Consider the following 14,051-nt stretch of genomic DNA (forward strand, 5'->3'; position numbering starts at 1 on the left):
CAATAGTCATATAGTCTGTTAAAGTCACTGCAGTCCGATGAAATCCTTTTAATTTGTATTTTGTATTTTTAATCCTTGCATGTCCTAATTTTTTGCATCCATGCTTTGAGGTGACCACAGGAGGGAGACATTGTCATTCTGGTTGTTATGAAATTTCAGCTTAATTAGCCTGGTATTTGATTCAATGTGAAATTAAGGCTTCTCAGTGGCTCAATTAAAAATCTATGGTCAATGTTTTTACCATGGCCACGCAATGCCTTGCATTTGATGACACATTACAATATCTAATATTTGATTGACTGCAAATATCCACTTCAAGTGGAAATAAAATATAAACAAATCCATGCGCAATATGACCTGACATCTTTTCTAGAAAAACAATTCAAAATGCTTCTTTCTTTCATAATATTGATATCCTTATTACATATACAGTAAGCATTCAAAATAGCAAAGGGTGGAAGTTTAGGTGACTTTATTTTTCAAACACTTGTAAAACTAACAGAGAAACATGACTAGATACAAGTTCAACAAGCTGAACACGGATGACGGTAACATTCTGAACTGCTGGTAAACACAAGGCACCATCCAAGATCAACAATCAGTTACAATGTCTACGCTCTGAAGTGAGTGGTCAACTGTATATGTGCTGGGGGACAGTATGTTTTTCCACTTATCATACACTATGTGCTTTTAAAATCATCACATGAAAAAAACAACAACAATACAGCTAAGTCAAAGCAAGCTTGCCAAAGTCGGTGGTCTGAAAACTAACTCTGTGACTACTCTTGACTTCAGCAGAGACACCAGCATTACAAACACTTGATTTGATTGATGAATCCTAGCAGCATTCTTTTTGTGGATTTCAATGCATACTCCAAATCTCTGGAGATTACCTCAAATGTCTCAGTATTATAGTACTGGCACACAAGAGAATCCGCTCTGTTCTATGCAACCTAGAATAGACAATCTCACTCCCTCACTTTCTCCCAAACACACAAGAAAGGCGCCTTTGGTGAGATGTAGAATGGTTCAGCTTCCCAAATTTCAAAAAACACAAATGCAACCTATTGCATATAAGACCACAGAAAAAAAACAAAAACATTTAAAGCTATGGATTGTAGAGACACTAAAATTGTTTTGGTACAGCATCAGAAAATCATCTCCGATTGTTTCATACAGATTTGACACTGCTGCACTGATTACATCACTTCAACAAACACCAGTGATTTTTTAAAAATTCATTAAAATAGCCCCGAAAGAGCAACATCTTTACTTTCTGCACCCCTGTGACAGATTTCTGTGTCATATGATTATAGTTCATTTTTCCTGGGGCCGGTATTATTTGCTTTACAAAGGGTAGGTTTCACAAATTTATTATAACACAGGTCATATGAATACATAAAAACAGAATTTCAACTTTGTTATCCACAATACTCAGTTAGTATTAAAAAGGAGAAGAAACTCATAACAAAATGAGCAAAAACAGCTTTACACTTCATCAGAAAAGGTGAAACAAAGCCAAAGTGTATTTGGTCTCAGTTATCACAACTCCATATAATCCCGGAGGGACCATTTGATGTTTTACATTTACAGTAAGAAACAAAGTGCTTGATTTAGGACAACCAGGACACTGCACGTTTGCCACAAACTCTACAGAATAAAAATGATTGCATATATTTTAATCAGCATCTACTTACGATGTTTTGTGTACTGAGGTCCTTTTACTGTAACAAGAACATATTACTTTCATTATTCACTCATATCCAAAAGAAGAACATAAAAAAAGAATGTGCAATTTTCTGTTCATATGTAAGCATTACAGCATACTAAATATTTATGTTCTCTAGTATAGGCAAAAGTATTCTGGCTGTAACATACAAAACAGAGAAAAGAGCTGACTAAAAAAAGCTTTGTAATGTATTGTTAGGATAAAGGTTTGCTTTGCGGAACTAGGCCTGCTCTTAGATTCAAAAATGAGATTTAATTCAAAGACGTGGCTCTGCCTGTGCTCAGGAAACTGCACAAAATATGCTATAATTCATCTAAAAAAATCTGACTGTACATGATCTGCTGTTTTAGTTAAGGTTTTTTTATGCAAAACTCTGCAGTATAAAAACATACAAACACTGCCAAAGATAAAATTAAACTAAAGTGGTTTTTGCTTTTGGCTAAAATAATTTTGGATATCATTATGAATGACAGTAGTGCCCAGAAGATGGGAAACTGCATCGATTGAGTTTCATAATACATGGGCTATAATTTTGAGGTAACTAAGATGATCCATTAAACAACTATGAACTCAAGTGCTTCAAAATCTGCCCGTATATTATGATCCGAAACACGTTCATAAGCAAAGAAAAACATTGTTTATCTCAAGGTGTTCTGATGTGCAAAATGCGCTAATGTCTTGATCGGCCTCCTTCAAAAGCGTGGTGCTCCTCGTGTGCTGAAATATAAGCAAAAGGAGAACAACTAGATATGTTACTTTCATGATGTTACATTTTATGGTGTTATTTCCAATTCAGTTTGAAGACCGTGGTATATCACTTCACATTCAAAGCAAATACTCACGTTTGTAAAACACTGCTTTAAAAGGTATCTGTGGGAGGAGCTCATAGATCCTCCCTAAGATGTTTGACTCGTTAGCACAAGAAGCATTTCCATTCCAGACCTGAAACACATCTTCCCTGTCTCTTACACTGACACTGACACCGACCACTTCATCCTCTGCAAGAACAGCAACACAGAACAAGTTTAACTCATTTCATACTGATGCCATTTTAAAATTTTAAAAAATGGGATCATTTATTTGCTAGAATTTATTTTTCCTGTAACTCAATCAAGAAATTTACCTGAGGGACAATAATCACTGAACTGTTCTCCAATAGTAGCCAAGAGCAACTCCTTCCATACAACAGACTGTAAATATGAAGACTTGTTAAAGAGTCATGAAAAAAGCAAATGATTAACATGTAAATAGTACATAATAAATGCTTTATATCACTTACAGTGCACTCTTTGGGTACTTTCATTTTCCAAACACCACCTTTAGCATTGCTTTCTTCTTCCCTGTTTGAAAAACCAGCAGGAAACATTACACATTTTAACTAACTTCAATTAATGTGAACATGTGCATTAATCTTCAAGTTAAACTCACCAGAGTGGTTTCCTTTCTCCTCTCATCAGATGATAGCTACATCTCAGTGGTAAACTGGAGACGCCGGGTATGTTGTTGTAAACTCGCCAAAAGTTCTACTCCGGCGCCAAGGTGAACAGAGGAAACAGGTTATATTATTGAGCCATTTACTGGCACAGGGAGTACAGACAGCTGGCCTTGTTAATATTTCACATTTCATGTGGTGTAGAAAATCACAACCAAAGGTCTTTTCCTCATTGCTCTTCACCGCACAAAAATCTTCCTCATTCATGAATCCTTAACCAACACAGTTCTGGTTTGGGGTTCATAATAGGGTACTGGAGCTCTATTAACGTCCTGCTGTAATCACTATAATAGATTAAAAATAACCTGACATGCTAATTAGGCCATTAGTAATTATACATATTAACATGTTGATCAACATTGATCTAAACAAGCATACACTTAAAACAGCTTGAAATCATGTAGGGGTGCTACTAGTGTTAGTGTGTAAATCCTGCATACTGTGCTTACTTTGAAAGACAGAGACATCAATGAAACACAAAACATTCAGTGTCCCCATGATAAGAGTGTCACTTAAGGCTTCAGACACTATGTTAATTTGGCTGTGGCCTTGGTGCATTTGGGAGAAAAAGAAACAACTCCAGCAGCTGTGTGAAGATAAACTTCTTTACACTGACTCTTGAATTGAGTGTAAATCAGGAAATTTACTACTAAAATGTGCCATAGCTCAACTCCTAGTCTGGCAGAATGTAAAAACTCTGTCTGCTGGAGCCATGCTCGTGTAGGAAGACTGTGAGGCATCTTACCTGGACGGTCTCAACTGTGTAGATTTTCTTCAAGTTTGACTCACATTCAGCAGCTGTTGTTCCTGGTAGAGATCTGACAAAAAAAAACACATTTAATTAAATTTCACTTGACATATTCTAAATACATTTCTTTCAGTTCCTACATTACTCAAACATGTTTCACAGAACTGCCCTCTGAGCAGAGAGGTTGGAGGGTAGGTTGGAGGGGGGGTTGGAGGGGGGTGGGGGTGGATCTGATGACAAATAAGCCAGTAAACAGTAAACAACACTGACCCCATTTGAGCACAGCACCATCTGATTTGTAACCTAGTGTCTCTTCTGTTCAACTCTGTTGTGATTACTTAACAATAATTTTGAAACTTCTCTTATGCAAAGGTTTACATTGGGAACGTTGTGTATGATAATGGCATTTGAGCAGCATTAAGTTGAAATAACAGAAAGTTATGATTTTCAAAACCACTGACAGACACATGACCAATGACTCAACAAGTTTTTTTTTTTTTCTTCAACAATAACACCTGTGCAAAGTACAAAGGCTAAGGATGACCTCAATCTGAACTCATCTTATCATTATGAGTTATGTTTAGCCAGTTAGTCATAATTGCCGTTTATTTTAAGAGCCTACTAAGTAAAGGACTTGGGTATGTAGGTCGTTGAGAAACCAGGTTGGCAGCAAAACAGAATCGACACCATAAAAAGCAGTGTTTGTTGCTTTTCTGTGATTTATTATGACAGACAATCCCCGTGTCACGTTATTCACTATTAAACACTATTATCTAGGTTGCAATGACTCACTTAAACCAGGCCTGATAAATTCGTCCTTTCCTTTCTTTGTTCTGCTTTGATCAGCTACAAACAGTTCACCTATTTCACACTGACTAAAGACTAGTAACATAAAGATGGAGGGAAAAGGGTAAAAAAAAAAAACCTTACCTGTCAAGCCAGAAAGTCCACGGAGAATGTAAAGGCAGCGTGTCATTTTCATTGTTACTTGAAATCCTTCCCAAATCTCTGTCGCTGATGTGAATGTTGTGCTCCAGCAGACCCGGGTTGGATGATGTGCTCAGTTGTAATGCAGCTACTGGAACTGCCATTGTTAGGTTACCTCTGTAAACCGAATGACTTAGTAAAAAACGAGCAGATCTCTAGTGCAGATGTTTTCACCGGGGCTGTTATCGTTATATTTATATATAGGCTGGTTAGGTAAAATTAACCCAGATCAGCTGCTGACTCATTGGTCGCCTCACCGGTTTGCGCCGTCACAACAACAGAAAAAAACGATGACGCCCTCTGACTGCCTGCGGCACCTACAGCCCAGAGCTCTCCAGAAGTTCCTGTCACTGAAGTCTGCACACACTAAAAATTTGAGCTGTGAGAATACACAGTATTTCAATCCTGGCTACTTCACCCGGTGCTACGGGGCTTTTCAAGCGCTTTGTTGATCTCAGGTTAAACTGGAACGCATCTTCCGCAAATGTGAATACGTAAACGTAGACATGCGCAGTTGTCACTGCCACCAGCTTTGTTGGGTTGCTATCTGCTACTGCTAACTAGCAAGCATTTCCTGCCAGTGACTGGACACCGATATGGACATCGACGTGCTGTTGGAAGCGTTTCAAGGCAATATTTACAGTTATTCAAATACGTGATTCATTATTAGCGAGTGGGTCTTACATTTGTTTTGATGTCATCGGTAAAATCTGTAATGTTTGCTAACTACGTTACGTACGGTACTGTAACTTAGCTTACCAACATCGATTAGCGTTTAGAAGAGGCACCTAGGGACACTGGTCTAATTTTCTGCCTGGCCTATCGTTAGCCAGCTTAATGTTATTCTCTACGAGAAAGAAGTTGGTCACATTTTTCTCTTCTGGCCCATTTATTCCCTTACTGAAACTGGTGCGATTATGTAAACAGCTAACGCGGTAACGTCACAATAAGCATGCTAACTTGCCAACTTTTACGATAACTTTCCATGCAGTTAACTGAAATTGGTGTTTGACATGGTGTCTGCATGTCTTGAAAAGTCGTATAAAGTACTGAATTCAGTTCCCTCAAAAATGCCATAGAAGATTTAAAATCAGAGTCTTAAATTTCATCTGCAAAGGTCAAATATTTGTTTTGCTTGCAGTAGAAGGTAAGATTAGTTATAACTTTAGGCTGTCGGGAGACTGTTGCAAAGATGCCCATACATGCATATTGGAAAAGGGACAATTTTATCGATAACAATTTAACAAATCAGTTTTTTGTTTTTTTTAACTGGTTAACCGAACCACCGATTATCTGCGTCTAGGCATGGACGGATTATGAGAGAATTGGCCCCTTGGCATAGAAAAGTAAAAGCCCCCCCAACCCTGATTGGAACCACTGCCGCATCATTTGTTGTCGTTTTATGTTTCTATTAAGGCGTTTTGCATCTCTTTGTGGTCGTTTTGTGCCTCTTTGTGGATGTTCTGTTTCTCTGCAGATGTTTTCAGTCTCTGATGTAATTTCATATCTCTTTGTGGTTGTTTTGGTTCTCTATGTGGACGTCTTGTGTCTCTTTGGGACAGTTCTGCCTGTGCTACGTGCTCTTTAAAACAAGAAATATTATGGGCCTGTGCCCTGTAAACCTGTTCAGTAATCCATATATTAGTCCAGGTTAGATTAATTGATTAAATATGTTACTGGTAATTATTGTAGGAAGTATTATTTATCACAAGGAATAACCCCACTACAGTTGGAAAGTACTGACAAAACCTAAATGATTCTACGTAATAAATATTTGCGGCCTTTTTGTCCCCACTGGTCTTCTGTCATTCTTTGATAGTCATTTTATGCTGTGCTCTATTCCAGAGAATCTTCTCTAATTTGATTAAAGGGCCTTAAAAAATCTTAAATTTAATTTGATGAACACAGAAACCTTGCTGATTGCAGTGCTGTTGGGAGAAATTTTCTTTTTCGGAGTTTCATTTAGCACTATCCGACCTGTAGCAAACACTGTCACTACAGCTAGCTTCAATCATTGGTTAATGTTTACATCCTTTTTTGTTGCTTAACTGTGTCTAGGTCATGTGAATTGATTAACTATATTAGTATTCATTGTTATATACATTTGGAACGTACAGACAAAAATGAGACAAGTGTAAAAAAAAAAAGAAGTTTTTAGTAAATAATTGTTGGCAGAGCTGATAAATGGTACTAGGATTATTTATTCACTGCAAATGCATAACTAATATGCCAGGATCTGCCTTAAACTAAACAGGGGTTAACATTTTTCCAGAATTATTTCCACAATTAATCATTCTCTAATGGTTATATCCTTCTGAAAAAGTCCAACCTTTTTTCGGTTGGTTTTTGCCAATACCAATATTTTTTTGGGGTTCGGTTTGAACCAGATTTGTGTGCCGTTTTGGTTTACTACCAAAAAAGAAGAAAAAAAAAAAACTGATCTTCTGTTCTTTATGTGGGTATTTGCAGATTTTGAGAAGAAAGGGAAGAAAGAGACCTGTCCTGTACTAGAGCAATTCCTGTGCCATGTTGCCAAGACAGGGCAGCCACTGTGAGTAACAACTAGAGGCTGACACATAGCCTCAAATATTGAAAAAAATTTTCCTGCCAATGAAATCCGCTTGGTGAACTTTTTGTCTCTCTATATCAGTTTTGTCAAAAACTTGTTTCAAGACTTTTCATTCTTTTGTGTGGATGACATACAGACTCGCATTTCCAATGTATTCCAGGATCCCGTGGTCCCAGTTCAAAACTTACTTCATGTTTAAGTTGGAAAAAGTCATGGATGATTTCCACGCTTCAACACCAGAACAGAGAGGACCACATAATCCCAATGTAGAGTATGTTCCCTTTGAAGAGATGAAGACGAGGATCTTAAAAATAGTGGATGGTTACAATGGGTGAGTTAGACCACTTTGCAAATTGCAAACAAATCCTCCCTCACAACTCCATATACCAACCCAAATAATGCAGCAGTTCAGTCACATTAATCCATAAATTCTGGTCCACTACTTTATTAATGTTCTTCTTGCATGTAACCAGAATAAAAGCATTGCCACAAAGAGAGATATTCAAGTGCGCATTAAAAGTAGAAAAAAAACAAATAATGTTAGTATACTAGGGCAATAAGCTCAAACCCAAATGAGCTAAAAGTCACATCTGTCATGTGGTGTAATTAATTCAGTTATATTTAAAAATGTATTTGTGAAAAACATTATGAACTGAGCTTCAGTGTCAATAGTCTCTTTCTGCACTCTGCTAGTTTTCCGCTGACAAGACGAAAGCTACTCAACTTAATCTTTTGAATGCAACTTTCCCAAAATTGCATAAAAAACTTTCATCCTCAAGCCTGGAAATTTCTTAATGAATTTCCACATCCAATGATTTGCATTCTAAATGGCATTATGGCAAAGCAGTCATAGATCTGTCCAAACTGATGCGTCTCTCTTTTTTTTCCTTTTTTTTTTTTACCTCATTCAGGTCTGGTGCTGCTAGCTTTTGCAAGTTTTCAAAGACAGTGTTGTACCTGGCTGTATGATGGCTGTGTGGCTAATCCTAAATATATTTCTTGATAATTTTTCTAGAATCCCCTTTACCATCCAGCGTCTATGTGAACTGCTCGTGGACCCCAAGCGTAACTACACAGGGACAGACAAGTTTCTCAGGGGTTTGGAGAAGGTGAGCATTACACATCACTGCTTTTTTTTTAAAAGTCCACACACATTAATACAAAGTGTTTATGCTCAAGATTAGCGATATTTATCGATACTGATTAAATGTACTTCCCAAGGCTTTAAAATGAATTCTAAACAGTATATTACTGTTTTTGTATTGCAGAATGTAATGGTGGTCAGCTGCGTGTATCCCACATCAGAGTGAGTACATCTGAAATGCTGTTAAACCTTTTTCCCCTCGCTCTGATGACTATAGTATTTCTGCTTCTCATGTACATTGACAGCTCCCTTCAACTTGCTTATATAGTCACACTTACAGACAATTAACAGACAGTTGTTTTTGTCCCTTTCTACTTCTTTCAAAGGAAAAATGGGGCATCCAGTGTAAACAGAATGAATGGAGTGATGTTTCCTGGTAACTCCTCTCTATATTCAGACAGGTGGGAGCAACATACTTGTCAGTGATTGACATCCACAAATTGAAATTCCTCATACACAGGAAAGTTGAATTAATGTAGAGCAAAATAAGCGAAGGACAACCAGGGTATAGTAAGGACGGATCTGTCTTGCCTGTCAGTGACGGTCTTAGAAGTTCTGCTGATTTGTGAGATTACTTTCATAAGAAAATGTCATTTTCCTCTCTTGCAGTCGAAATGTAAATGGACCAGGCACGCCAAAACCACTCACCAGACCAAAGTTGTCATTGGCAACTTCGCTTTCCACCAACGGGCTCCCTGACTGTCCAGGCAGTAAAGAGCCAGAGCCAACCACAGAGGAGGTTGAGGAGCACCATATCAGGTAAAGTAATTATGTACACTGTTGATATGTTGTACAACAGCAACTTGACTGTATGGTTTTGAGGCGCCTACAGACTGAGATTCCAGCAATATTATAACTTTTAATGTAGGCCACACTGTGCACCATGGATCTAATAATCTTGGGTACGACGTCAAGGTTGATGTATGCAGACTGTAGGATGATTAACAAATGAATTGTAGGCTACGGCGCAAGTCAGTATACAAGAATGAAACGTCATCAACATGCGTCATCCACCCACGCCGCTATAGTGGTAAACAATTAAACGAAGCAAGAATCGAGCCCTTGCAATAGTGGTATTTTTATGTGTATGGAAAAAAATCCGAAGAGGGGGAGGAGAATGTGAACCCGGTCGTGGCTATGGAAAAGAGGCAAACTCAGGGATGCCAATTTTGCAAAGAGAGCTTGAGATAAGTATTTTTTTAGAGCACAAAAACACACATAGCTGTCAGTTCATGCTAAATTCCTATTGGTTGTTTAATGGACGTAAGAGAAAGTAGCAGCCACATTGTGAAACGGTCGTCCTAAATTTCTGACGCTGTCAGAATTTTGTCCAAGGCTATCTTTGGTCGCAAGCCAACGGCCGTCTTTGAACCTCTCTCACAGTGCAGTGTAGGACCACAGTTTTTGAACCACATTTCTTTCATGTTGACCATCTTTCATCTGTGACAGCCCAAAATTGCAAAGTGAGTTTGTACCCACCTTTAGGGTGAGTTGCATGTAGTTTTCTAGAGTGTAGTGTACTGAGTGAGTCTACTCAGTCATTTTTATTTAAAATGTAGGGGCACTGATGATAGCTGCCAAGCCCAGACATTTCCACCATGAGCAGATCTTCCCAGGACCCCATCCTTTTGAAAGAAAAATATATTAACTACACATTGATTTAAACGTTGATGAACAAAGTTCCCTGAATTTCTGTCATTACTGCAGTGATTCCTCACTATCAGAAGGTGAATTAACACCAAACAGCGGGATAAAGAACAAACACCCCGAGGACGAGGAAGAGGAGGAGGAGGATTCTGATGCTGACAAGCAAGAAGTCAAAAGGCTCAAGTTTGATGAAAAGGAAGAGGATGAAACAGAAAGTGAAGAAAAGGAGTCTTCTTGTCATAAAGTGTCAGAGGGCTTGTCAGAGACACTGGAGTCTTCAAAAGACTCCTGTGGTCAAGATTTCAGAAGTGGAACATCTTGTGACACACCGTCTATTTCGGAGGAACATGGTAAGTGAAATCGTGCTCACTGATGTATTTGTATGTGTTAAAGGACCAGTGTGTAGGATTTAGGGGGATGTATTGGAAAAAATGGAATATGAAATTCATGATTACGTTTTCATTATTGTATAAATACATGAAACTAAGAAGCTTTGTGTTTTTGTTAGCTTAGAATGAGCCCTCCATATCTACAAGGGGAGCCTCTTCCATGGAGCCCGCCATATTGCGCCGCCATATTTCTGCAGTAGCTCAGAACAGCCAATCCAAACACTGGCTCTAAAAGGGGGCCTTTCATGTTTTTTTTTTTTTTTACGTTACCTGAAGGCCACTGTAGCTTCTCCTTCCCGCTTGGAAAGGGAGGGATGAGAGGGAGAAGCATTCAATTTATTGCTATCTGCAACCTCACCGCTAGATGTCACTAAATCCTACACACTGGTATTAAAGTGTTACAGAACCAACACGGCGGGCGTTTGTGGTGTCTTTATGGGCAGATGACCACGTTGTAGTTTAGGTGCACCTTTTCAAAAATGTAAATTCAGAGGTGGCTGCACAGATACCAAACAGTCAAAATAAATCTTTCCAGCGCAAATGAAATTAAAATTATTATTATTATTATTAAATTTAATTATTAATGTTCTGAAGTACAAAGTGAATATGAAACGAGTAAACATCACACACACACACACACACTTAAATGTAGCGTGAAAAGCCTGTTGGCGAAGCCTCCTGCAGGCCGCATCCCGCTGTGTTCTTGATCACTCTCCAAGAATTCTGTGTCCTTTGTTGTCTCGACACTGTGAATTGTACAAATGGGGATAGAGGGGCTCAGTTTGGACAGTGTCTGCTCGAGGGCGTTCATGATGTACAAACTGAAAGTGATGGAGGTCACTAGGTGTCATTAAGGGGTTATACCGTACCTATGGCAGCTACATGTATTGGCTCCTAGGCTATGCTGTGGACGACATAGCTGACATGTGCCTCCCCAAAAAAGGGAACCACATCAGATCAAAATGTCACCTACTCTGACTCTTCTAAGCTTTAATTGTTTCAGATATCGCTTTGTGTAATATTGTACTACCCCGGCAAAATATGTAGCCTTTTCAGAATTATTTCACTCATAATTCACATGCCAGTCTTAAATGTTAGCTTTGTTTCATAATATTGATGTTTCAGTTTTGAATTGATTAGTTAACAGCCACAGACTGTTTGTTTCTCAGACTGTAACAGTAAAACGCTGACCACTTTGCTCCTCAGAGGCCAGTAACACGCAGACAGAAACCTCTGAAAGGGAAGGAGACTCATCTGAGACGGGGGATGTCCACAGTCAGAAGAATGACGGTGTTGTGGACCAACCTGAGCTGCCTGCTCCGTCAGAGAAGAGTGCAAGCTTTGAGCAGGACAGTGGGGAGAGCAGCAGCAGCAGTGGCATCAGTGATGGAGAAGGCCTCGCCAGCGACAAGCAGGCCCCCTCTTCTTCTAATAGTTCACCTGACTTGTCAACAGAGGGCGATGCTGACAGTTCAAACAATACAGAGACTGCAATAGAGCCAGGAGAACATGACTAACTTGAAGCGCAGTCTGCCAACTGACTTTTTTTTTTACACTGTATGATACCACACCAAGGGTATATCTGTAGCACTGTGGACCTTTAGACTTCAGGACCAGGAGCGATGTGGACCCTGAGATTCCTCACAGAAGGGTCTTTTTTTTCCTCTTCAGTTTCAACTACTCACGGCTACACATCACCTGGTCTTTAAACTAGAAGGAAATTATTCAAAGAAGATTATGGAGACTCAGCTTTTTAACTGTTGACTAAAAGTTTTTCTAATCTTTTTTTTCCCTGATTTTTATATCTGAGCGATTTAATTTAACCTTGTTAACCGATCTATTCCAAAATTTCATTATTCATTCATCATTCGGCATGTATTTCCAAGAGGATATATTTGATAGTCTGAGTTGAGTTTTGGCCTAAGCATAGTTATATTGACTATCTCTCAAATGAATGTCTTTCTCCTGGTGAATGAGGAAACCTGCCATTAAGCAAAATTTCACAGATGTCTGTTTGGTTTTTCTATGAAGCACATACCATGAAATGTATTTTATTAGCATTATGTTGCATTTGTTAGCATTGACCCTTTGAAGGATGTGGAAAATATCACAGTTTTGCTTTGTCACTGTATGAAGCCAATATTTACACACAATATTGCCAGTAGTAACCACTTTGGTTAGATAGTTAATTGGTTTGGCTTAAGGGAAGCCATTTCTGCATCAAATTCTGTCAACAGAACACAAGGTACTTTTACACTTTCTGTATGTCATACCTTAGTTGTACAGCTGTCCCTTTTGATAGCTAGGATTTTTACAGTACATATCTGTAAAGCAGTTTTTGTAGACTTGTAATACGTGTCCACTGCCTTCGTAAAACTGATAATCGCTGGAAATTGAATGCTTGAGCTTGTATCATAGTATTCATGGAAAGCAATAAAAGCTAAAACTTAAAGTGTAATATGCTCAATTGATGTTAAGGGAGTTGTACTTTTGAGTTGCAAATCTAGTAATGTTTCATACCTGCAGAATGATGTGGGCACAGTAAATTCTTTACCTTTTGGCCATGCTTGAGGTGTGACTCTACAAATGGCAACTCTGGTTGGTTGGTTGGACTGTCGGCCCAGAATTTTAGCCTAGAGTGAAATATCTTTGAAATGTGGTCAGTCCATGGAATCGTGGTCCATGCTGAAAATAATTCCCTGTCTAACACTAAGCTAATGACAGTACACCTCTAAAAATCATGACTGTATTTTTTAAAGCAGCTACAACCGATATTTTACACAATGTATAAAACGACTGTGAAAATTCTGAAGTGGTCGTTCGTGGTGATGAACCTCCAGAGAATTATCACATGAATCTATAGCTCCCCTTCGGCATTACAGAGCTTTGAAGCACTGGTCTGTAAATTTACAGTTTTTTGGTTCACTCTCACTCCTTGCTTAGTTTTGTTTCCAGCCACAGCATGCAGCTGTTTCCAGCAGAAAACTGCGCCTACTCTACACCAAAGAGTAGATAAACACAGTTATAGACCAGCTGGCGAACATAGTGGAGCATTTAGCAGCTGAAGAGCCAGATACTTCCCTCCGGAGTTGATAAAGACCCACATTAGAGACCAAAGCTAAAAGAGAGTGAATATCGGACTTAAGTTCAGCAGGTGACCAAAACATGACTACAAATGAAAGCCAATGTTTCTTTGTAACTTCTAGATGTATAAATGCGCAATTATTGGTCAACAAGTGTATCATATGAATTTAAAAGGTGATTATATGTCAGTGCTGTGTTCCCAACTTGCCCCCCACCCCCTTACCGGCCGAGAGAGCATGTTATTATAAGTTATAACATTCAC

The 14,051-nt window shown here is 38.7% G+C and overlaps 2 protein-coding genes across 4 annotated transcripts; one reads left to right on the forward strand and one right to left on the reverse strand.

The window, feature by feature from the left end:
- Positions 1-455: 455 nt before the first annotated feature.
- LOC111654985 (eukaryotic translation initiation factor 4E type 3-like) lies at positions 456-5,345 on the reverse strand. Of its 2 annotated transcripts, XM_087173987.1 has the most exons (8): positions 5,214-5,345; positions 4,900-5,073; positions 3,967-4,039; positions 3,158-3,252; positions 3,009-3,069; positions 2,853-2,919; positions 2,572-2,727; positions 456-2,446 (listed from the first exon to the last, which is right to left on the reverse strand). In XM_087173987.1, exons 2-8 carry the CDS (start codon positions 5,058-5,060, stop codon positions 2,400-2,402), a joined length of 660 nt encoding a protein of 219 aa, XP_087030113.1. In that variant the 5' UTR covers positions 5,061-5,073; positions 5,214-5,345; the 3' UTR covers positions 456-2,399. The 2 variants fall into 2 exon arrangements, with proteins under 2 accessions (XP_087030113.1, XP_023261960.1); XM_023406192.2 differs by lacking the exon at positions 5,214-5,345 and having other exon boundaries at positions 4,900-5,144.
- A 59-nt stretch (positions 5,346-5,404) lies between these two features.
- Positions 5,405-13,157, forward strand: LOC111654984 (serine/threonine-protein phosphatase 4 regulatory subunit 2-like). Of its 2 annotated transcripts, none has more exons than XM_023406191.2 (9): positions 5,405-5,586; positions 7,426-7,507; positions 7,686-7,856; positions 8,541-8,634; positions 8,794-8,831; positions 8,996-9,070; positions 9,279-9,428; positions 10,377-10,666; positions 11,912-13,157. In XM_023406191.2, the coding sequence occupies exons 1-9, from the start codon at positions 5,553-5,555 to the stop codon at positions 12,220-12,222; spliced, it is 1,245 nt and encodes a 414-aa protein (XP_023261959.1). In that variant the 5' UTR covers positions 5,405-5,552; the 3' UTR covers positions 12,223-13,157. The 2 variants fall into 2 exon arrangements, with proteins under 2 accessions (XP_023261959.1, XP_087030112.1); XM_087173986.1 differs by having other exon boundaries at positions 5,451-5,586; positions 7,662-7,856.
- The last annotated feature ends 894 nt before the right edge of the window (positions 13,158-14,051 follow it).

This window comes from Seriola lalandi, unplaced genomic scaffold (assembly GCF_002814215.2).
Source record: "Seriola lalandi dorsalis isolate HSWRI2012SDOR001 ecotype SW California unplaced genomic scaffold, Sedor1 jcf7180002054297, whole genome shotgun sequence".
Lineage (NCBI taxonomy): Eukaryota > Metazoa > Chordata > Actinopteri > Carangiformes > Carangidae > Seriola > Seriola lalandi.